The sequence below is a fragment of the Siphateles boraxobius genome, unplaced genomic scaffold, assembly GCF_051911475.1.
Source record: "Siphateles boraxobius isolate OS27281-9 unplaced genomic scaffold, OSU_SipBor_1 6, whole genome shotgun sequence".
Lineage (NCBI taxonomy): Eukaryota > Metazoa > Chordata > Actinopteri > Cypriniformes > Leuciscidae > Siphateles > Siphateles boraxobius.
The window spans coordinates 20,859,413-20,883,638 of record NW_027509186.1 but is presented as its reverse complement, the minus strand read 5'-3'; the positions used below and the strand labels follow the sequence as shown (position 1 = coordinate 20,883,638).

Genomic DNA, 24,226 nt, shown 5'->3' with positions numbered 1-24,226 from the left:
CAGGGCTGTTGGATTGGATTGTATGTTTTGGAGGCGGAGCAATGAAGAAGGGGTGTGTTTGTTTGGGTTGATTTCGAATATCAACATTGGCCAACAGCATATTTCAAAAACAACTTACCCCACCTTTAATTTCTTCTTCAGAAAAAAAACAAAAACAAACACTTTTGAATGTCAGTGTACATGAACAACACAACATTGGGAGAGCAGAAAGAGATGAACCTGGTGATAATGGCCAGATGGGGCGGGTTCATGCAAGCCCCCATGAACAGCACGACATTCTCGTGTCGCGTTTGCCGGTAGTTCATCACCTCCTTCTTGAACAGCTTCAGGTGCTCCTGATTGTTACCGTCAATCTCCAACAGTCGAACGGCCACCTCTCCGTGCCAGCGGCCCCTGCACACCTTCCCCCATCGGCCTTTACCGATCAGCTCTCCCAGCTCCAGCTGCTCAAACGGCACATCCCACTCCCGCAGGTCAACGCTAGTCTGGCTGGCCTTACGGCTTATGTGGTCCTTCCAGTAGCCCTTGCATTTGGGCAGGTCATCCACTTCATCATCTTCACTTTCATCGTCCGATCCCTCCTTATCCTGACCGTCATCCGCTTGCTGTCCCTCACCCTGAATAAGAAGAATAGGTTTTGAGTTTACACAATTCAAAATGCAGATGTAAGCTAAAAAGTTTAAGTACTGTCTCTTTAGAGGCCAGGGTCACTACACATACACCACTGAGCGGAAAAAAAGCATGTGACCACCAATATAAACTGGAAATTGTGCCCACAAATGCTTTCAATTCCTGATAGCTCTGTGGAAGGTGTTTCTTGCGGAACTCACCACAGCTTCCTTCTGGCCTGTTGATGTCTGCTTAACATTACCGTCCAACTGGTCTGTTTCTCTGCATGGGAGAGAAGACACGCCAGACTCAACACATTAAAACATTTAGCAGTATATAAATACTATGTATGATCTCGATCATTTACAAGGGATAGTTCACCTGAAAATATAAATTCTGTTATTTACTCACGTTTTTCTGAACCCATGTGACTTTCTAATGTGGTTCACAAATAAAGGAAAAATTGATGTCAACTGTTTTCATGTAAAACATTTGAAATAAATTATATTTGAGACCGTATTATTTTAGTAGTATCATACTATTAAATATTTTGAATGAGCTTTTATTTTTATATTTTCAGTTTGAATTTTTAGTAATTTTATGTGCTTTTGTCATTTTTATTAGCTTTTTTATATTTCTATGTAACTTTAATGTCTTTAAAGTTTTTACAGTAACATTTTTACATTGTGTTATTTCAGCTTCATTTCAATTATAGTGCTGCTACATTGGTTCTGTGTGAACTTCGTGAACTTGATTAATTCATGATGAAGGAATAACCAAAAAGTGTATTCAGTCACTGATATACACTCACCTAAAGGATTATTGGGAACCATACTAATACTGTGTTTGATCCCCTTTCGCCTTCAGAACTGCCTTAATTCTAAGTGGCATTGATTCAACAAGGTGCTGAAAGCATTCTTTAGAAATGTTGGCCCATATTGATAGGATAGCATCTTGCAGTTGATGGAGATTTGTGGGATGCACATCCAGGGCACGAAGCTCCCCTTCCACCACATCCCAAAGATGCTCTATTGGGTTGAGATCTGGTGACTGTGGGGGCCATTTAGTACAGTGAACTCATTTTCATGTTCAAAAAAACAATTTGAAATGATTCAAGCTTTGTGACATGGTGCATTATCCTGCTGGAAGTAGCCATTAGAGGATCCCTCCCATTCTGACATTCAGTTTGGAGCACAGGAGATTGTCTTGAACAGGACCACACCCCTAAATGCATTGAAGCAACTGCCATGTGATTGGTTGATTAGATAATTGCATTAATGAGAAAATGAACAGGTGTTCCTGATAATTCTTTAGGTGAGTGTAGTTCAGGAATATGGACAGAAATTAAAATGAGGAACTGTTAGAAGTTAAGTGTAACTATCTAAAGTCTCAGCATAGCACAGTATAAAATGTGTAAGTCTATAACACAAAAGATTCCTTTGTCTTGAGATAATGTACACCAACATCTGTTATTCATTAATTTAGGTCTCTGTAATCGGATGGGGGAAGGGTCCTCCTCCCTTCTTCTTCTCTCTATGTTATATGATGAGGGCCTTTCTGGACCCTAGGGCTGGGTACCGAGTTCGGTACTTTTTAGGTACCGACCGAATTGCCTCGATACTACCGAGTATCGAAACATGTCTTGTTTTTCGGTACCAAATTTTGGTACCTCAGTGGTTAATCTCCTCAACGTCAGTGAAACAATAAACATGCAGCATGATTGGCTGTGGCGGAAAAACACTAGTTTACGCGGCTGCCCAGAGACGTGCCTCATCGGATCGCACCGCGGCTGTAGTGTGTGTGTGTGTGTGTGTGTGTAAGCGTCCCAACCCAGATAGATAGAAAATATGTGGAAATGATCAAAAGTGTACCTATGTACCAGACTCGATGCCAGAAGCACGCGATGCAATATTTTCGGCAAGATAATTGCTGCCAAGACCGGCAACACGGTAAATCTGATAAGGCACTTAAAAGCGCACAGAATACACTTGGGAGTAGAAAGTTTATCCGTCTTCGACAGCAAGAACTGGAGCGCATCACAAATGAACCGAAACTCAGCGAATAGGATACTTGCCTCACAGACATGAGAAATAGTCCTATATACGGTCAAAATATGTCTACTTTTTAAACTAAACAATTAGAAATAAATAGTTTGATTACTTAATCCATATAGTCGCGCGTGCGTTCACTACTGCAGGAATGAGTCAGCATCGCAATAATCATCTTTGCAGCCAACACACTTGAACAAGTAAAACACTTGTTCATTAATAAACAATTAAAATATCTCCTTGCTATTGTTTCCCGACACATCCATAATCATTACTGTACGTTCACACCTCCGCCGACTTGAGCGACAAATAAGCTCTGGCCGCCAGGCCAAGGACGCTTGTCAAAAAGTACGGGGAAGCTTGTTGACGCTTTGGCCACTCTGGCGTAGCAGGGAGAAGAGAATAAGTGTCACAACATTAAATGTAATAAACAGAAAAAACAAGCAATATATTGAAGAAACATTTTATAATGACAGCATTTTTATAACTGTTTTGGTCACATTAGATCGGGGGAAAAAAATAATAAGCTATTATGATTATTATTTGCATTATTATTTGCATTAGTGCAATTGGTCAAATCGGTGTTACAGTGAGCAAATGAATTGTATTCCCGCTTGAAACGAGCGTTCGTAAATATTTCAAATAAAAGTTGCGCTCATTCTCAAACGTGTATCACTGGATCATGGATAATCGCGAAGTTGTTGTGTTTGGTGCTGCTGTATTGTATTTGCGGAGAAGATGTCGGACTCAGAGATTTTGGGTTCATGACACCCTCCAGGACCATTATCTATATGCAAACAACGTGATATCATAAATGATAGGAAACCCAGCAACAGTGTTGGTTAGCTTTTCCTCCATTTTCTCGGAACTAATGTTTTGGTAGGAACTAAAGTTTACATGGTATGTTTCTCTGGAATCAGCCAGCGCGGGGGACGTTTATATTCCGATTGGTTGCTGGCTTTTGTCGCTGCTTGCCGCTGAACCGCGTCAGAGCTCATTACCCTAAAGTTGAGCTACTTTTAACTTTCTGATGGACGCTGAAAACGCCCAAAACACGACGCCGATGGATTTGACGCTCCTTGCAGCTGAGAGAGGCCAGCTTCCATTGAAAATGAATGACTTCCGGTAGCTTTGGAAGCTCAAGTTGGCGGTGTGAACGTACAGTTAGGCTACTTTCGCCAGTGCTTTGTGGCAAGCTTCATGTGTGCTGAGAGAGTGAGGCATAGCTATATCCCACACCCCAGTAGCCTATATTTTATTCAATTCACATTTATTTGTATAGCATTTTTCACAATACATATCGTTTCAAAGCAGCTTTACAGAAAATGCATGAGTCTAAATTACAATTTAGAGTGATTTGTTATCAGAGGTGACTGTGTGTAATGCATTTCAATTCATTTTCATTCATTTTCATTGTTAAACAATGCATTAAGTTAAGGCAGAAACAATGAGCTAATTGAAGTAAAGAATACATGTTGTTAAATGATTAGGAAACATAGAAAAGTTTAGCATTGGTGCTTTTTTACAGATTCAAAATATAAGTGTTAAAAAGTCAACAAACTGAAAAAATTTAAGTTTTTTTTTAGGTAATGTTATATTGTTAAAACTGGTTTCATAAAATTGGTATCGAAAAAAGTATCGTTCAGGAACCGGTATTGAAATCAAGGTATCGGTATCAAAAAATTTAGTTTACGATACCCAGCCCTACTGGACCTTAGGGTCTGTTGGATAACTCGCCGGAAACTGACCAATTATAGACTTGTTATATAACGTATAGATGATATGATATGATGTAATGTATGGTTCTATTGGTTATATCTGTATTACTCCCCTTAAACTTTTCCTAAATATTCTATAACCCAGATATTAGAAGCAGAGCTTTTGTCTCCCCAGTGCTGAAGATTGTTCATTCATATGCCTGAATAAAAGACTAAGATTTGGCACTTTCGTTTGACATTTCATTTCTAACAGGAACCAAAACCAATGACACTTGCATTTAACTGGTCCGGGGTCAAAACAATTTTAGAAATACTGTAATAACAGTAATTGAGGAGTCTTGCCTTACCCAGTGTTGTAACTGCCATCTTGATGCGTGGAACTGGATACGTCTGTGAGGAAAAAAAGGGATTCTGAGTGTGTGATTTCATGGGGCGTCAGACAGGGTAATAGTAGAACTGAGTAACAGGGGCCCTCGAGAAATGGGGGGGCCCACAAAGATATATTGATATATATTGTGGTGTTGTGAGGGGCCTACCCCTTGGTACTGTGACCTGGGCCCAACATTTGGTGCTACGCCCCTGAGTGTAAGTGTACTTCAGAGTGCAGAAGTTCACCTTCAACATTATACACCAATATTGCTATTAAACGTTCAGAAATCTTTTGTAATTTTATAAATGTCTTTGCTGTCACTTTTGATCCATTTAATGTGTCCTTTTTTAATAAAAGTATTGAGCTCTTACAAAAAAACACACACACATGTCCAGTGTATGTGCCAAAGCTAAGTATTCAAGGTTAGGGATTTGAGCAATAGCAATAGTTTTGCGTGTTAAGAACTTTAATATAAATGTAAACTATACAGTAGAATAATATGCGTTTCAGATTCTCCATACATGTACACAGACACAGACAGCTGAAAATGCAAAATACTGCAAAAAGTAAAACAATTCCCATAGATAACCACTAGGAGGGAGCACATCACAGTCTAAACACTGATAGCAACACTGGCCCTGTCCCAAATGGCACACTTCACTTGCGATTTTGTGGACTTACAAAGGACACAAGACGGTAGGGTGTCCCATTTGTCAAATTAGGTTTCAGAAGGGTGAACATGAGCACCGCCCTCGTGGACAATATGCGCCTTCCATGCACACTTTTGCTGAGCCGCCAAGCAGCATGCATCACATGAAATCGGAGGAAGATCTCAAGGGCTTAGAGTTCTATTGGGGATAAGGCTTAATCTCAGTACAGTTTAAGTTCACTACAGAGTTCACTGCAGGTTAAGCTCTCAAGATTGGGAGAGCACAGTTGAGTTGTGGCGGATATTGTAAATGAAATGGTCACAGATAATAGTTTTGATGTATTTTGCCTTACTGAAACCTGGCTTAAACCAAATGATTATTTCGGTCTAAATGAGTCTACTCCACCAGGATACTGTTATAAGCATGAGCCCCGTCTGATCGGTCGTGGTGGCGGTGTTGCAACAATCTATAGAGATTTTCTAAATGTTACTCAGAAAACAGGTCACAGGTTTAATTCGTTTGAAGTACTTGTGCTAAATGTTACGTTCTTAGATGTAAGAAAGAAATCCCTATTATCTCTAGCCTTGGCTACTGTATATAGACCTCCAGGGCCCTATGCTGATTTCCTAAAAGAGTTTGCAGACTTTCTCTCAGATCTATTGGTCAATGTCGATAAAGCAATAATTGTTGGAGATTTTAACATACACGTAGATATCACAAATAATGCGTTAGGGACTGCGTTTACAGATTTATTAAACTCCTTTGGGGTCAAGCAAAACGTCAGTGGTCCCACTCATCGTCTAAATCATACACTAGATTTAATTATATCATATGGGACCAATCCAACCGATATAGATATTGTACCGCAAAGTGATGATGTCACTGATCATTACATGATAACTTGCATAATACGTACTGCTGAAATTTGTCATGTTGCGCCACGTTTTCGACCAGGCAGAACAATCCTTCCAACCACTATAGATAGATTCTCAAATAGCTTACCTGATCTATCTCAGCTGCTCAGTGAACCCAAACAAACAGATGAACTAGAGGAAATGACTAGCAGTTTGAGCACCATTTTCTCTAGTACACTAGAAATTGTTGCACCAATTAGATTAACAAAGGTTAGAGAGAAAACTAAAGCACCATGGTACAACAGTCCTACGCATGTTATCAAGAGAGAAACTCGTAACTTAGAGCGTAAATGGAAACAAACTAATTTAGTGGTCTTTAGAATCGCGTGGAAAGACAGTATGTCACGTTATAAAAAGGCTCTAAAAGCAGCCAGGGCTGAGCATCTCCACAAACTAATAGAAAATAACCAAAATAATCCAAGGTTTTTATTCAACACTGTAGCTAGACTAACAAATAAACAGACATCACCAGAGCAAAATATTCCGTTACAGTATAGTAGTAATGATTTTATGGATTTCTTCAATGAGAAAATAGAAAGCATCAGAAACAGAATTGTAAATATACAATCCTTTATGGTCTCTAATGATTCAGCCTCAATTATCATCCCTCAAGAACAACTACACCACTTTACAACTAAAGGACAGGAAGAGCTAAATAAACTTATCATTGCATCTAAACCAACATGTTTATTAGATCCAATACCCACTAAACTACTGAAAGAAGTGTTACCTGTAGTGGAAGAGCCTCTTCTCAATATTATTAACTCGTATTTATCTTTAGGTCATGTTCCAAGAATATTCAAGCTGGCAGTAATACAACCTCTCATTAAGAAACCGCAATTAGATCCAAATAACCTAGCAAATTACAGACCCATTTCAAATCTTCCATTTATGTCTAAAATACTAGAAAAAGTTGTGTCCGCTCAATTGTGCTCTTTCTTGCAAGAAAATGATATCTATGAAAAATTCCAGTCGGGATTCAGACCGCATCATAGCACAGAAACTGCGCTAGTTAAAATTACAAATGATTTACTTTTAGCTTCTGACCAAGGCTGTATCTCAATACTAGTTCTACTCGATCTTAGCGCTGCGTTCGACACTATAGATCATAAAATACGCTTGGATCTAGGGCTGCAACTAACGATTATTTTGATAATCGATTAATCGGACGATTATTTTTTAGATTAATCGATTAATCGGATAGAAATTAAATTAGATTTTTTTTTTATTATAACTAAATAAAACCGTAAATCAGGGTATTTATGTGTAAAAGTGTACTTTAAAAAGTGCAAAAGCCACACATTGAGTTTTACTAATATCAATATTTGCATTGTTTTTAATGATAATTGCTGATGGCAAGTTGACAAACATGATTATTGTTAAAAAAATGATATCCAACATATTATGTTTTAACACAATTTTTGTTAAAACAAATTTACACAGACATGTTGTTCAGATGTGAATATCTGAACTAAAAACAAACTAAAAACATCTAAAATATATAATTCATTTAATTTTATTTAAAATTAATTATATATAAGGAATATAAGGATAAAGAATATAATATATATTATATATATAATATATAAAAGAATATAATATAAGGATAAATTGATTAAATAAATATAGAAAGACTGAAAACAATTGTGTGAATGTAGAGCCGCAGTAGATCGCGTTTGAAAAACAATTAAAACTTAGTAGACAAATGCTATAAAAAGAGAACGGAATGGAGGTAACGTTACCCAGCAAGCTAACAGGCTTGAGTAAAGGACAGGAGAAATTATGCATTAGTGCACAAGCATTCGCTGAAAACCACTGAGTACAGTGACTAAAAAACAATATTTTACTGCTGCTGTTATTAACTGCCTTTGTATTTAATGCTTCACTTTGTAAACACCGTTTTAATTTAACCTATTTCTGCGGTAGCGCTATTTTAATCCATCACTTACGTTGCGAGCGAACTGATTGCACAACCTGATGCTCGAGACAAAATACAGACATCCCGGAAGTCCCGGGAGTCTCACGCATATTGATTGCGGCTCCCTGATGCCCGCGAATTAGTTCAAACTCCCGAAATCTAGAGCGCGCAAGCAAGACCGCGCATGCGAGACAGAAGAGACTGCTCCAAACCGTGTAGCGCGCGCGCTCGGCAGAGCGCCTGAGGGAGAGAGACCTTGTGTGTGTGTGCGTACCAGTAAACGCTCCCCGTGACGTAAGCAGACCAACTAATCGATAATGACATTCGTTGACAACGATTTTCATAATCGATTATAATCGATTTTATCGATTAGTTGTTGCAGCCCTACTTGGATCGACTACAAAACTACACTGGTGTTCAGGGACAGGCATTAAGCTGGTTTAGATCGTACTTATCAGACCGTTATCATTTTGTCTGTTTAAATGGGGAAAAATCAAAGATAACGTCAGTAGACTATGGAGTGCCACAAGGATCGGTGTTAGGCCCTCTGCTATTCTCAATATATATGCTGTCACTTGGTAACATTATAAGAAAACATGGAATTAATTTCCACTGTTATGCTGATGACACTCAATTATATATTTCATCACGACCAGATGAAAACACTAACTTATCTAAATTGACAGAGTGTCTCAAAGATATAAAATGCTGGATGACGTGTAATTTCCTGCTATTAAATTCAGATAAAACGGAGGTATTACTTATTGGTCCAAAAAACTACCCAAAAAACGTTGTACAATACAACTTTAATTTAGAAGGATGTCCTGTTACTTTATCTACTACAGTAAAAGAACTGGGTGTTATACTAGACGGCAACTTGTCTTTCGAAAATCATATTTCATATGTTACAAGAACAGCCTTTTTCCACCTTAGAAACATTGCTAAGCTACGTAACATGCTATCTGTTTCTGATGCAGAAAAGTTAGTTCATGCATTGATGACCTCGAGACTAGATTACTGTAATGCTTTATTAGCTGGCTGTCCTGCATCCTCAATAAACAAGCTACAGTTAGTGCAAAATGCAGCTGCTAGAGTTCTTGCTAGGTCAAGAAAATATGATCATATAACACCAATTTTATCATCTCTACACTGGTTACATATTAAGTTCCGTATCAATTACAAAGTATTATTACTGACCTATAAAGCCCTAAATGGTCTAGCTCCTGTGTATTTAATGGACCTTCTATCGCCCTACAATCCATCGCGCTCTTTAAGATCACTAAATTCGAGGCTTCAGGTCATTCCTAGGATATCTAAGTCCACTAAAGGAGGGAGGGCATTCTCGCATTTAGCTCCTAAACTCTGGAATAGCCTTCCTGATATTGTTCGAGACTCAGACTCGCTGTCCCAGTTTAAAACTAGATTAAAGACGCATCTCGTTAGCCAAGCATTCACATAATGCTTACCTTTTATACCACTGTTGAATCAGATCGAATGCATTAATATTATGAACAGCAGCTATGCTAATTATCTCCTATCTGCTCTTCTGGTGTTATCTCGGGACGCTAGTCCCGAGGTAAATAGCGTTCGTCAGCTCCAGTTTGTATCCAGCCTCTCACGGAGACTTCAGATGCCCCAACACCTGCGATGAGATGACTAAACGCCTGTGAAGAGACGACTCGACGCCTGTGAAGAGACGACTCGACGCCGGCAATATGTTATGCCCTAAATTACTACATGATTAACTAACTGTATTTTTTCTATGTACATTTCTGAAATGCACTTTCTGTAAAGCTGCTTTGAAACAACATGTATTGTGAAAAGCGCTATAGAAATAAATTTGAATTGAATTGAATTGTATTGTCTCAAAAAGTGATAACTCAACAAGGAACTCAGACATCACACCTAAAGGGTAAATAACAGAGTTCTATGATGATGATTGTTAACTCACCAGGGAAGACAAACTGCGGTCTATGCTGAAAGTAGCAGGCAGCTAATGAATGGGACAAACAGACAGATGTCCGCAAGGAAAAGAGAAAGACCCAGTTAAACAACTAGCGTGTTATGCATCAGAAAGAATTCCTTGCTAATGAAACAATATAGAAATGCTTTAGCAATGCACAGTGGGACATTAAGGGCAGATATTAGCAGGTTAGTATACATTCATCCAAGATGTTAATTCTGAGCACTGGAGGACAGACAGACAATGAAGAAGTGCCTGCTGTGCTTCGAAAAGAAAGACCTTCTTGTGTCGAATTCTAAAAGGTTTTAGACGCAGAGGGTAAATGAGATTCTGTCATTCTGTGTAAACGAGACTGACCTGGGAAGTGAAAGCGACTGTCAACGTGACCCTTAGGGGAGGGGTTGGGTGGCGGGGTGACACCCAGGGGGTTGCTCTGACTGGATGGGGCAGGTGAGGAGGGGGTGGAGGAGGTGGTGGAGGAGGGGTTACTACTGGAGTCCAGGTGACTCGGGGATGGAGGGTGGTCCTGAAGGGTAAAATGCAAATCTTAGAAAACATTCTCCAAAAACAAGGTGTAAAAATGGATGTTTAAAACAGTTATGACATATGAAATAGAAGTCGCATGCTAGTCACTAGCATGAGCAATTTAAATTGAAAAATTTAAATAAATAAATAAAAAGGTCTTTTTAAAAAATCATTACATTTATTTACTTATTACTAATTCTTATTTAAGTATTTAAAAAAATGACACTTCAACTTTAAGAGACTTATAACACCACTGAGTCAGCACATACAAGGAGTTAGCATAATGAGAATCTCAACTTCCTGGTTTGTGTGGTTTGCTACATGCCTTTTTGTTTATTGCCTTTGGTAATGTTCCGTACTGCTGCGACTCTGCCGGTCGCTCCACCTGGTTGTTGATACCTGATGGTACTGATTCTGTTCTTCTGATCTTGTTTGGAACTGAAAGAACAGGACATGACTTTAGATCATCTGCAGCACCAATCTGTCTGAATATATATTACAACTTGTTCAAAATCTTACGTTGTGCAAATGAAATCCTGCACTTAGGGGCCTCTTTGGTACATTTGTTGTGGCACTTCACCCTAAAAGAGATGGAATCAATCATTAGCAGGGAGAAAGTTAGATGTGGTTTTCCTAAACGTTTCTTGTCTTCACGTTCACGTACTTGCAATGTTTGCATTTAACACCAAACATCATGTTCTTCTTGCACACCTGGCACGTCTGAGACAACCAGGACTTAGTGGAAAACCTGAGGAGGCACAATAAGAAAGCCAATTTCAGTTGTGCTGGAAGTTGAAAGACAAACTCGTACATGAGAGTGAAAACAGGAAAAAGTTCAGTGGTCATTACCTGTGAGTGACATCCAGACCAATATCCTTCCTCATGATTAACGGAGAGCTTCCATGGGTTGCAACGTTATCTAGATGATGATAAAGAAACACGGATTGGACACAAAATTAATTAAAACTAAGTTTAGTGTTAGCATGTTGCTAAGCTATTGTTGTGATACTCAAATAAGCATATATACACTACAAATCTCAAAAGGAAGCATAGCATTACAGTCTTTGGATCAGCCTTCATGATGGAAGCACATTTGTGATTCCTTAAAATGCTGTTTAGGTACACAGCTAGTCTTTTACTAGGGCTAAATGAGAAAACTTACTTCTTAAAGCCACAGGATCACCAAGGTGACTGGGTGTATTTGGTAGGATGCTGGGGGAGCGGGCAGACAGCAGTGGTGACCGTGAGGGTGAGTCTTCCCAGCCATTTCCTCCACCGTTTATCTGCACATTCAGAAGAGGCTTGTTTTTCTTCCCACTCCTGCAGGGTGAGGGACACAAAACTACATTTAGTATCTTGGTAGTTGACATCAAAAGTAACTGTTTTGCTATTTTAAAGGCTCCTCCTACATGCATCCAAGGTCAAAAAACCCTTTAATTTTATCATAATATACACTGCAGCATCACCTCTTTTTTCACAATGACTGAAATGGTTCAATCAAGGATTCGGTCATTTTTTTAGATTAAATTCGGGCGGGTGGCGGGCGGTTTCTAGTCTCGCGGCTGTCATCAGCAGCGCCTTGTATCAGCGTATGGCGGGCGGGTGCGGTTTTGAAAATTGGTCAAAACCGTTGGTGCGGATGGATGGCGGATGGATGATGAGTTTTGTGATGCGGTTGAAATAATAGCCCATCCGCGCATCTCTACTTGATACACAGTGATACATACGGACAATAACAATGGTGCCGGTTTTACTGACTCTTCACTTCTTTATCCTTTTGAAATACATGCAAAGTGAATTGGCTTTGGCAGCACAGAAAACAGCATCTTCTCGACATGTCGACAATTCGACCCAAACTCTTCCAGGCCTCAGCTACAACTACAGTGTTTGAGAGCGGGTCAAATTAAACTTTGTTCACCGGCAGCCAGTGAAGACCATAGGCTGGCATTATGCAAATTTGTTTCAAACCTATGTAGGTTAGTGCAGGAAGTAAGGCTGGAATTACAGACAGTTCAGAATCGATTATTTCTTTTGAGAGATTGTGGAATACACCTGTTGGGTGCTTTCATCGATTACCCTTAGGGTAGTCTAAGGGTAATCCTGGCCTTGAATGACAACCTTGCCCAAGTGGCTACATTGTCCAGGGTTGGAACATTTGAACACAAAAAAATGATTTGTTACATTGCAGAAACATTTAAATGAACTATTGTGACAATTTACAATTTAACCTGAAATCATCAAAGGGCACCTATTATGAAAAATTCACTTTTACTTAATAAATAATACATAAATGTGTGTTGGCAGTGTGTGTACACAACAACCATCCTTTAATGATAAAAATCCACCCAGTGCTTTTTTTTTTAATCCCCATAAAACGTAAGCACTGTCTCAGAAAAAAAACGTTCTCAGATTCGGGGCAATGTGACATAGTTTTGCAAAAGCTACTCCCACAACTGTTGACACTGCAGTTTTAGCGTAGACCCGCCCTGAGTGAACTAAACACAGTCCAACATTGTTTCGACGCTGGAGCAGCTGTAGACAAGAATGTCTCCTTAGCGATTGAGGTGTTTTGTTATAAGATGTAAAAATGAACATAGCAGTCGTCATTTACTCTCGTTGTTACACGGGGATGGGTCTGTACCAACTTATTAATTAGCTACTAGTATTTATTCAATAGATACTAGTACCCATTTATAAGATACTGGTATTTATTCCAAATGTTACTAGTAAGATGTTTTATTTTACTGTTGAGATTTTTTATTGAACTCTACAGTGGCAGTTATGACTAGTCATAACATAAGACGCGTAAAAAAAGCAGTTGTGGCAAAATAAGAATAGTTACTACTAAAAATTACAAAAGATACTAGTGTCTAATAAATAGGTACTAGTATGTATTGAATAAGTACTAGTAGCTAATTAATAAGTACTAATATCTTATTATTAAGTACTAGTATCTAATAAGTACTAGTATCTAATAAGTACTAGTATCTAATAAGTACTAGTATCTATTGAATATGTAGTAGTAGCTAATGAATAAATACTAGTATCTAATGAATAAGTACTAGTATCTATTGAATATGTAGCAGTAGCTAATGAATAAGTACTAGTATCTATTGAATATGTAGTAGTAGCTAATGAATAAGTACTAGTATCTATTGAATATGTAGCAGTAGCTAATGAATAAGTACTAGTATCTATTGAATATGTAGCAGTAGCTAATGAATAAGTACTAGTAGCTATTGAATATGTAGCAGTAGCTAATGAATAAGTACTAGTAGCTATTGAATATGTAGTAGTATCTAATGAATAAGTACTAGTATCTATTGAATATGTAGCAGTAGCTAATGAATAAGTACTAGTATCTATTGAATATGTAGTAGTAGCTAATGAATAAGTACTAGTATCTATTGAATATGTAGCAGTAGCTAATGATTAAGTACTAGTATCTATTGAATATGTTGTAGTATCTAATGAATAAGTACTAGTATCTATTGAATATGTAGCAGTAGCTAATGAATAAGTACTAGTATCTATTGAATATGTAGCAGTAGCTAATGAATAAGTACTAGTATCTATTGAATATGTAGCAGTAGCTAATGAATAAGTACTAGTATCTATTGAATATGTTGTAGTATCTAATGAATAAGTACTAGTATCTATTGAATATGTAGTAGTATCTAATGAATAAGTACTAGTATCTATTGAATATGTAGCAGTAGCTAATGAATAAGTACTTGTATCTATTGAATATGTAGTAGTAGCTAATGAATAAGTACTAGTATCTAATGAATATGTAGTAGTAGCTAATGAATAAGTACTAGTATCTATTGAATATGTAGCAGTAGCTAATGAATAAGTACTAGTTGAATATGTAGTAGTAGCTAATGAATAAGTACTAGTATCTAATGAATATGTAGTAGTAGCTAATGAATAAGTACTAGTATCTATTTAATAGGTACTAGTATCTCATGACTTAATACTATTAATTATTGAATAAAAACTAGTATCTAATATATATGTACTAGTCACAATTGGAATACATACTAGTCAGAACTGAATAGTTGATATGTCAATGACAGATCCCCATAGAAGTCAATGGCAAAAAAAACAAACATTGTTACTGCTGTAAAAATTATCTGTTGGATATTTTGAACTAAAACATACCATACACACTCTGGGGACATATTTTACACCTTGTGAAAAGGGGTGTAATAGGTGCTCTTTAAGACTGATCTGTTTCCCAGAAAGCTTAATGACTCACTCTGTACCTCCTCCCAGCAAGAAATCTTTCTATAGAACTTTAAACAAAAACACAACTTGGCCACCACAAATATTAGAAAAATGTTGTACAAATGCAGGCGTGAAGCTTCACATGCAGGGAGTTGCGGTGGACTTCAGTTCACACACAGATTCTGAGGAGGAGCTCCAAAAGCAGACATTTATTGGCTCAGAGAGAGAGGAGAGGAGCGGGAATGATCATGCGCAGGACGCCAGCGAGTCTGAGAAGGGTTCTGACCTCGGCCTTGTGCTAATGGGAAATGGGGCTACGTAATGGGGGAGAAGGAGGGGGGGTGTTGAACTATTCCGCCCCGTCCTAAACCTGCCTGGACCTCGGCCATCAGTGATCTCAGATGACACAGGAGTCCGCTCCCACAGACCAAACACACACGGGGCAGGGCGACATTGCATGGTACACATATGAAAAGCATGAACTAAAATAATAAGAAGAAAATTTTTTCTAAGAAGGATTTCTACATTTATGCTGCAGGGCAAAATATTCCAAATTTTTGCTGAGTTAGGCAACATGTTATGTGAATCAAATGTTGTGCAACATATAACTGAAAGTCCTCTGGATTTTTTAAAGAGATATATATGCAATGTAACAAAGATTTTTGTCCTTTTGGGGAATAGAAATGGTAAATTTTTTAGAATTTATCCAGGCAACTTGAAAACGTCAAAAGTCCAATATAGAACCATAAAAATATCATAAAAGTGGTCCATATGACTTTATGTTAAGATATGTTTCAAGCTTTCTAAACTCTATTAAGATAGCTTCATGCAAACCATCATTTAAAGTTGTTATTCACTGGCAATTTGGACAGACCTCACCAATTCAATTAATGAGTCACAGCCCAGTGAATGTAATTTATAAATCTCGTTCTGTTCCTTTATGGATTTATCATATGGCTTTAGAAGACTAGGAATAATGTGCACAAATCATGCGTATATGATATTTGATGGTGCTTTTGCATCATTTTCTAAGATCGAAAGCTCCAGTGCCCAAGTGCATGAAAAAGGGCAACCAGCACTGAGGAAACGAAGTCAGACAGGTTTTAGCAACATGAGGGTGACCAAACAACAATGACAGAATATTCCTTATGTGTGGAATGGAGCCTGTAAATTCAGTTACATCAACATTAAAAGTTAACTCGTCAGCATATATTTCTGTGTAGTTTCATGTTACTGTTAGCCCTGTGACTAATTTTATGGTTTGAAGAGGCTTTTATGCTTTAGACTTATCTTTAAATAGTCACACCCTTCAGATGAACATATTCCATTCCCATCACCTCCTCAGTGCATTACTTCAGGACTGTACAATGAGATAAGTGTTTCTGACATCACTATAGAATGACATTATAGAATTAGGCTGAATCAGAAAGGGGAAAAAAATCAATAGATGATGCAGGCTAATGTCCAAATGGATGCATTTTTGTTACAGACAGCAGTGAAAGTGCCATCAAATGTATGTAAATGGATCTACACTACCATCCAAAAGTTTGCAGCCAGCAAGATTTTTCTTGAATCGCTTTTATTCAGCAAGGATGCATTCATTTGATCAAAAGTGACAGTAGAGACATTTTATAAGGTTTAAAAAGATTTCTATTTTATTTTTCTAACTTTAAATTAATCAAATAATCCTGAAAAAATTGACTTTATGGTTTCTTTTCATTTTTTAAAAATAAATTACATTTACAATATATTAAAACAAAAAAAATAATGAATTTGAATTGTAATATTTCACAATATAACTGTTTTTACTGTATTTTTGATCAAATAAATACACCGTTAGTGATCATAAGGGCCGTTACATAGTCAACGCGAGCAACACGATCAAGCAACGAGAGCGACGCGCTCCCTTTCATAGTCTAAACTGTGGACGCAAGCATCACGGGCGATGCGTAACATGCAATACACCCTGAACCTCACGCAACAGGGGGAAGTAGAGTCGGGTGATATTCAGATCAAAATGACACCTGAAGAAGAGTGCATATTGCTGATTTTACACTTTCTTTTACTGTCTATGGTTTTACATCGGCGGCAACAAAGGCAGCGCAGAGATAGGCGGTGGTATGTTCCATGGTATGTTCGCCCTTTAAACCGAAGAAGAGATCAGTATGGAGTTTGTGTCTCTGGTGCTTCCCATGGGAAGCCTGGACGAGGAGAGACATTTTATTTGAGTGTAATTGCGTTGAACTGTCATATAAATGCGGATGTATACATAAGCTCGCATAATTTTCCTCTTCGCCTGCCTTTTTATTCAAACCACCTTCTGTAAACATAATATCCTTGAATTAATGTACAATACTTTCAATGTCGCCCCCACCGACAACGCATAGTATTGTGTGCATTGGTGCGTCGCGTATCAAAAACTAGGGGTGCTTCTCATTTCTTATTTGTGCATCCTTGTTTCCTTTCCTCGCTTCCCTTCCTAGCGTCTCAGCTCCACCCCCTGTAGGTTGTGAGGGAAGGACGCAAGGAATGAAAATGAGGACTGAGGAATCGAATGAAAGCTTTTTTTATACATTGGAATACTTGATCACTCGAGCGTCACTTCATAGCGTCATCAGCAGCGCTCAAAGAATCTGCCCTTATGTTGTTGAAGTTTGTTTATTTAAGAAATTCATAATGAATAATAATAAATCAAGATACCCTGTTGAAATATGTGAGATGTGTGGTTTATATAAACTGCAGGGGTAAAGTATAAATTAAAATTATTGTGACCGATGTGAAGGGGGAGGAGAATTTATATGTGCGCCACGTTTAGTCGATAAAACACTTCCGCATAGGATACACCTGTGTATCCTCGCTCATGACTCCTCAGGAAGCTCCTCACTCCTCGATCCTCGACTCCTCGCGGTGCAATTAGAGAATTGAGATGTCCTTCAAGATGGCTGTGCTTGATTGGTTTCCGGGTCATAGGATGGAGGACAGAGGAGAGAGGAAACGAGGAGGGATATTGAGAAGCACCCTTACACGACACATTTGGCTACGCGTCCACCCATAATGGCGGCCAAAACGTAGTGATGCGTAGCCTTTCAGACATGTATGCGTACCGATGCGTTGACTATGTAACGGCCCTAAGAGACTTCTTTCAAAAAAGTTTACAGACCCCAAAACTTTGAATAGTAGTGTATTTGAAAAATGCATTGTGATTGGTCTTTTTTTGCATGCGTTTAATCATTTATAGCCATACACATAGTGATTGTGTGATTTCTGTGTGTAGCTGACTGACAACAGGAAAGCAGGTCTATTACACAGAACCAGTGCCAGCACTTGGATTTCCTTATGCAATTTCTAGTTTGCAAATCCTTAGCTGTCATACTTAATACTTTACCACTTATTTATCCAAATTTTGAGAAGAGATCCTCATGCCATGGAGCAGTACATTGATAAATTGGGGTGGTGATGGCGCAGTGGATAAGACACATGCCTTTGGTGTGAGAGAACCGGGTTCGAATCCACTGCAAGACACCAATGTGTCCCTGAGCAAGACACTTAACCCCTAGTTGCTCCAGAGGCGTGCGACCCCTGACATATAGCAATTGTAAGTCGCTTTGGATAAAAGCGTCAGCTAAATGAATAAATGTAAATGTAAAAATGTAAATTGGTCATCATATATATACTAATTGTGAATACACAATCCAGGTGGATGCTGTACAGTGGTTGAGGAGATTCCCCCTTTTATGTAAAGCGCTTTGAGTGCCAAGAAAAGCGCTATATGAATGTAATGAATTACTATTATTATTAAATGAAATATCTTTCAGTGTTGAACTTACTTGTTGGGTGTAGGGTCATCTATCCGGTTGGCCAGCTGGCTCTGGCTCTTGCTGCGTGTGAGGTTGATGCTGGGAAGGAGGTTTAGCAGCTTGCGGGAGGGGGTTGGTGGAGTTCGTGGGGGCCTCAGGTTGCCGGACTTTTTGGTTGGTGGGGTGGCTGGAGGGGTGGACAGCAGCCGGGAGGTGCTGTGGTTCAGCTGCGGGGAGGACGAGAAGGGGTCCGTCAGCACATCACAGCGAGTGTGGACAATTGTAGGGAAGTCCGTTGAGGGTAGGGCAGACACGGAGACGCAGGAACGAGGGGCAGGCAAAGCAGAAGAAGGGGGCCATATGATTGGGTTGGGATTGTAAGACTGAGGTGCACGCATAGAACAAGACAGCGGGTCAGCAGAGGTACTGTCACGTTGAGTGGGTTCTGTTATCCACGGGATGCCCTCTTTCTTGAGAAGTCCTCCTGTTAAAACACAAAAGCAAGAGACTTTAGGACTATTCAGTAACAGGTGGATGATCAATGCAGGGCTCCAGACCTTGACTAAAAGTAGTATTTTAGTATTATTTATAAACAATAATAGTATTTATTAATAATTTGAATCAGCTTTTATTTTTTATATTTTGAGATTCAATTTAAGTTAAAATTTTAGTAATTGTGTTATGTGCTTTTGTCATTATTATTACTAAACATTTAGCTTTCATTTAAATGTAATATATTTTTATTTCAGTTTTTAGTCATTTTAGTTAGTACTTCAATTTAAGTTTTTCCATGTAATATTTATATGATATTTTACTTCAGCTTTATTTCAATTGACAAAGAAATAAATAAATATTTGATTTTAGTTAATAATAACAACACTCATAAATGTAAAGTTTTGCTTCCAATCTTGCTGCCATTGGCGAAAGTACGAAAATTTGTGTTCTTCCATATGAGATTTTGTCAAATATCATCTCAACATAAGTATCATCATCTATTTGAATATATTTTAAAAAGTAATTTATTCCTGTGATGCAAAGCTGAATTTTCAGCATCATAACTCCAGTCTTCAGCGTCACGTGATCCGTCGCAAATCATTCTATTATACTGATTTGCTGCTCAAGAAACATTCCTTATTATTGTCAATTTTAAAAACAGTTGTAGTGCTGCTTCATTTTTTTTTTGAAAGCAGTGATATTTTTTTGTCAGGATACTTTGATGAATATAAAGTTTAATTATTAATGTCAATGTCACAAAAAACTAATTTACCCTGACCCTAAACCTTTGAACAGTAGTGGCACAAAAACAACCAACCAATTTGGAGCAAATGTACACTTAATATAGCTAGAATTAAAGTCAGGTAAAAAGCCTAGAGCAGGGGCCACATGAAGAGTGGAAAGAGGAAGGAGTCAGCAGTGACCTGTGTCAGTAGCGCTCTTGAGACAGGAGAGGGCAGCGGTGATGCGGGAACACTCCTCAGTGCTAGAGCCCAGTCTTTTCATGGTGTCTTCCACCTGGGCACTGGACATTTGCAGCAGAGCATCCAGGGACAGCTTCGCAGGGACTGCCTGGAAGACAGAATAAAACGATAATCATTGCATATAGTCAGAAATGGACACAGAAAATGAACTACACATTCTTCTTGTAAACTGATATTTATTCAGTAAACAGCACCAGATATTACTTCTTGACTCAATATTGTCTTTATTGACCAGATTTCTGTGGCAACTGATGTGGCTCTAGTAAACAGACAGAATGGAGTCTATATAGTAATTAGAGAAAGATTAGGTGATAAAGCCACCTACAATCGCCTCGCTGCCACTAAGACTGCTGGCATCTCATGGCACCACACTAAGCCAATGTCCAGATACCCTGCACAGTCCAGTTTTCTCTCACTGTCCACCATCTCTGTTACATTCCTCCACCCTACAACATTCCTGCGCTCTTTGGCGTCTCCCTGCCGTATTTCAATTCTCACCCAAAACACACACACACGCTTACTCAAACGCATGACTGAGAAGCTGCCCAGCAACAGTTGTCGCTGTGGTCAGTGTGGTCTCCTTGGTAAATTAATAGATAACAGGACGTATGAGACTAGAAAAATATGGATTTCTCAAATTTAATTGATACTCTTTTTAAAGAGCTGAAATCGATTCTTAATTTTAGTTGATGAATAAAAGAAGCTTCGTAGCATACCTCCCCTCCCATCCAATAAAATGTGTTACTACCTCTGATATGAAATCAAAACTCAGCTTTCAATTTGTCAATTTTATTTTACAAAATTCAAGCAATAAATAAAGATACAGAAATCCACATCATGTCTCATGTAACCGCTCAACCCCTGAAAGATGTTAATAAAACAGCTTGTAAAGAATGTCACCTAATATTACATTTACCTTAGAAAAGCCATTAAAAACTTATTGGTCAGCTAGAAAAGTTAGCCCTAGAGAGGAGCATTTTGCTAAATGTATGCACTATATTGCAAATTCATTGTATTTTCACTTAACCTGTTCTTCAATATTTAATATATTTTTGAATAAATCAGTCATGTTTTTTTATGACAGCCATGTTAATATTCAAAAAAATAGAATTGAGTAGAAACATGAATATTTCATTAAAAATGTAATATATCGTTGTTATTATAAAAACGTTTTGCAATTTAAATGCAAGTAGCCTAAAAATACAGTGCCTTGAGAAAGTATTCAAATGCCTTAATTTTTTCCCATTTTATGTTGCTGCCTTCTTCAACTACTTTAAATTAGTTTTTTTTCCCCACATTAATCTACACACCATACATTATGACAAACAAAAACAGTTGTGTGATAACTTTGCAAATTTATTCAAAATAAAAAAATGAAATAAAGCATTGCATAAGTATTCATTCCCTTTTCTGGGTCTGGGACACTTGAAATTTAGCTCAGGAGCAATCCAAATTCACTTGTGGATGTCACTACACTTCGAGTTGAGTTAACCTGGGGCAAATTCAATTGAATGGGTATGATTTGGAAAGGCACACACCTCTCAATAAAAGTTCTGACAGCTGAAAATGCATATCAGAGCAAAAAACAAGACATGATGTCAAAGGAACTGCCTATAGAGCTCAGATACAAGATTGTGTTAAGACACAGACCTGGGGAAGACTACAAAAAAATGATTCTGCATTGAAGGTTCACAGAAGCATGTAGCCTCCATAATCCTTAATGGAAGATGTTTGGAAAAAACAGGACTCTTCTTAGAGCAGGCCTTGTAGCCAAACTGAGCAATCGATAAAGAAGGGCCTAGGTTAGAGTGATAGCCAAGAAGCTGATGGTCACTTTGATTACGCTCCATATGGAGATAACTTGGAGAAACTTACAGAAGGACAAACATCACTGGATCACTCAACCGATCTGGGCTAAGAAATTATAGTCTAAAGATCCAGCTTTCACTCCAAGATGCGTATTAATATGCTCCTTCCCTAAAAAGAGCTTAGTTATCATAGAGACTATTCCTCCCGATCTCAGTAATGGTTAAATATTACCACTGGAGTGATACTATATCATTTATAGCGTGGGAGTGGCAATCAAGAACCATCCTGTGTTAAAAAGGATGCATGAATATGACTATCAGGGATTTCAAACAATTGTATCACCTGAACATTTGGGTGTTCCCATCTGAAAGAATATCAAAAATGTGGGAATGGAAGGCTATCACATTCATTGTTATCCTCAATTTACATTTAAGACAAAGCTTCATGTATATGATAAGCTGGAATACGAATGTAATACAGTATAAAATGTTTGAGCAGAGAGATTATTCGGGATTCATTATTGGACTCTGTTGAACCCAAGGTACTTTGTGTACACTTTGTCACTGCTATGCAGCAATAAACTTCTTCATTGAAATATTTAACATCCACATAGTTTTTTCTTACAACTGCTATACAAAAATTTTTTTAAAAAAATTAGAATTGAGCACAGTAAGGCTTGCAGCGTGAATGTAGTCTCGGAGATCGCACTGCGCACACAGAAACATTCAGGAGCACAGAAACTTATCAATACTGCACAGCGACTTTGTAGTAGCTTCACTACTGAATTGCTAAATTATATTTCTTAGCGACAAGGTGGTGACATCACTGGTATTGAAGTAATTAAACTCACAGCAAACTTGTTCATTGAGAGATCCTGAAGAGACAGGTAATCTCTCATCTCTCTTTCTCTCTCTCTCTCTCTCTCCCTCTATAGTTAATTCAAATAAATGCTATAATTCATTAATTCAAATAAATGTAATACTATGCACTACTTTATCTCTGAGTCTGATTCAAAGCTGGCAGAATGCTAGATCTAATGAGCTGTAACTGACAAAAATAACTGTCATTTTTTACCCTTTCGGTCAAATATTGCGCTGCAAACATCAGTAACAACTTTAAGTTGACAATTCCATGGTATAACCGGGATAATCAACAACTAGCTGTGCATTAAAACGAGTCGGGTGGTTCTTTGCCTCCATGTCGTGCATTAAAATCGTTTAATGCACAGCTGGCCGTGGATTATCCCTTACATAAACTATACTAAAAATAAATACACCAATTATATATTGATAAATATATATATTGTTTTTTAAAATACAAACATTTTCTAAATATGTAGAGTTAAAAATAATAACAATTAAATGTAAAATAAAAGTGGTATTTCCTCCTTTACACATATAATTGTGTTTGTATTACAGCACAACATAAACAAGTGAAACTGCCTTCTAAATGGCATGCAGGGCACTCTGGGGAATGGGAATCTTCCAGCATCCTTATGGAGACTTCCTTTCTGAACAACAGCCAGAGATCAGAATTAAGAGCACAGATCTCTTCTCAACAAATACTATCCACACATTTACCTTACAGCTGGAAGAACAAGAGACCAATATTAACTAAAGCGGAGCCTAAATCAAACCAATAAGTCTAATCTTTCCCTAAACATAAATAAAAATGAATCTAATGGACATATTATTGTTTATTTCTCTATTCTCACCACCGGAACATCTACATAATGAGAGTGTAAAATCTTGGTTGATCTATACGACTTGTATACATCTGAGTTAATAAGTACGTGAATTACTGTGTTAAAAACAGACAAGCCGGGGCAGAGAGCAGGTGAAATGACACATACCGATACCGAGGGGATGTCTGAACATGCCTTTTACCTGAGTTTATGAGCTGACGTAACACAGGGAGTGATGCTTAAACATAAAAGCAAGACGCAGCATTTTATGCGAGTTTCCGTCCAAACAAACACACACAAACTCCAACCCAACACAATTCAAATCATCCAGGTAAGCTCCCCTAACAAATAATTATTCCAAATTAGCTGTTGACAGTGATGGTTACTGCTGGTCTATTTGTAGAGTGAAACTACAATCAATCAGAAAAAGTGCCAAAATGTGTCCTCACAAACAAAATAAATGGATAAAAATCCCCAAGTCTCCCACAAAAAGCCCTTCCAGTGGAATTTCAA

The 24,226-nt window shown here is 38.0% G+C and overlaps 1 protein-coding gene across 7 annotated transcripts in view; it reads right to left on the bottom strand.

The window, feature by feature from the left end:
• Nucleotides 1-24,226, bottom strand: part of ksr1b (kinase suppressor of ras 1b) — a 56,058-nt gene that overhangs the window by 7,341 nt on the left and 24,491 nt on the right. For 5 of the 7 annotated variants that reach the window (XM_077208132.1, XM_077208133.1, XM_077208137.1 and 2 more), the window contains 11 exons: nt 20,161-20,308; nt 18,773-19,226; nt 11,878-12,035; nt 11,565-11,634; nt 11,380-11,463; nt 11,235-11,296; nt 11,041-11,153; nt 10,548-10,716; nt 4,723-4,765; nt 831-891; nt 220-617 (listed from right to left, as the gene is read on the bottom strand). In XM_077208132.1, coding sequence (XP_077064247.1) covers nt 220-617; nt 831-891; nt 4,723-4,765; nt 10,548-10,716; nt 11,041-11,153; nt 11,235-11,296; nt 11,380-11,463; nt 11,565-11,634; nt 11,878-12,035; nt 18,773-19,226; nt 20,161-20,308 — 1,760 coding nt within the window. Of the gene's footprint in view, nt 1-219; nt 618-830; nt 892-1,020; nt 1,045-4,722; nt 4,766-10,547; nt 10,717-11,040; nt 11,154-11,234; nt 11,297-11,379; nt 11,464-11,564; nt 11,635-11,877; nt 12,036-18,772; nt 19,227-20,160; nt 20,309-24,226 lie in introns of all 7 variants that reach the window. The other 2 variants (XM_077208131.1, XM_077208134.1) reach the window with 1 other exon arrangement.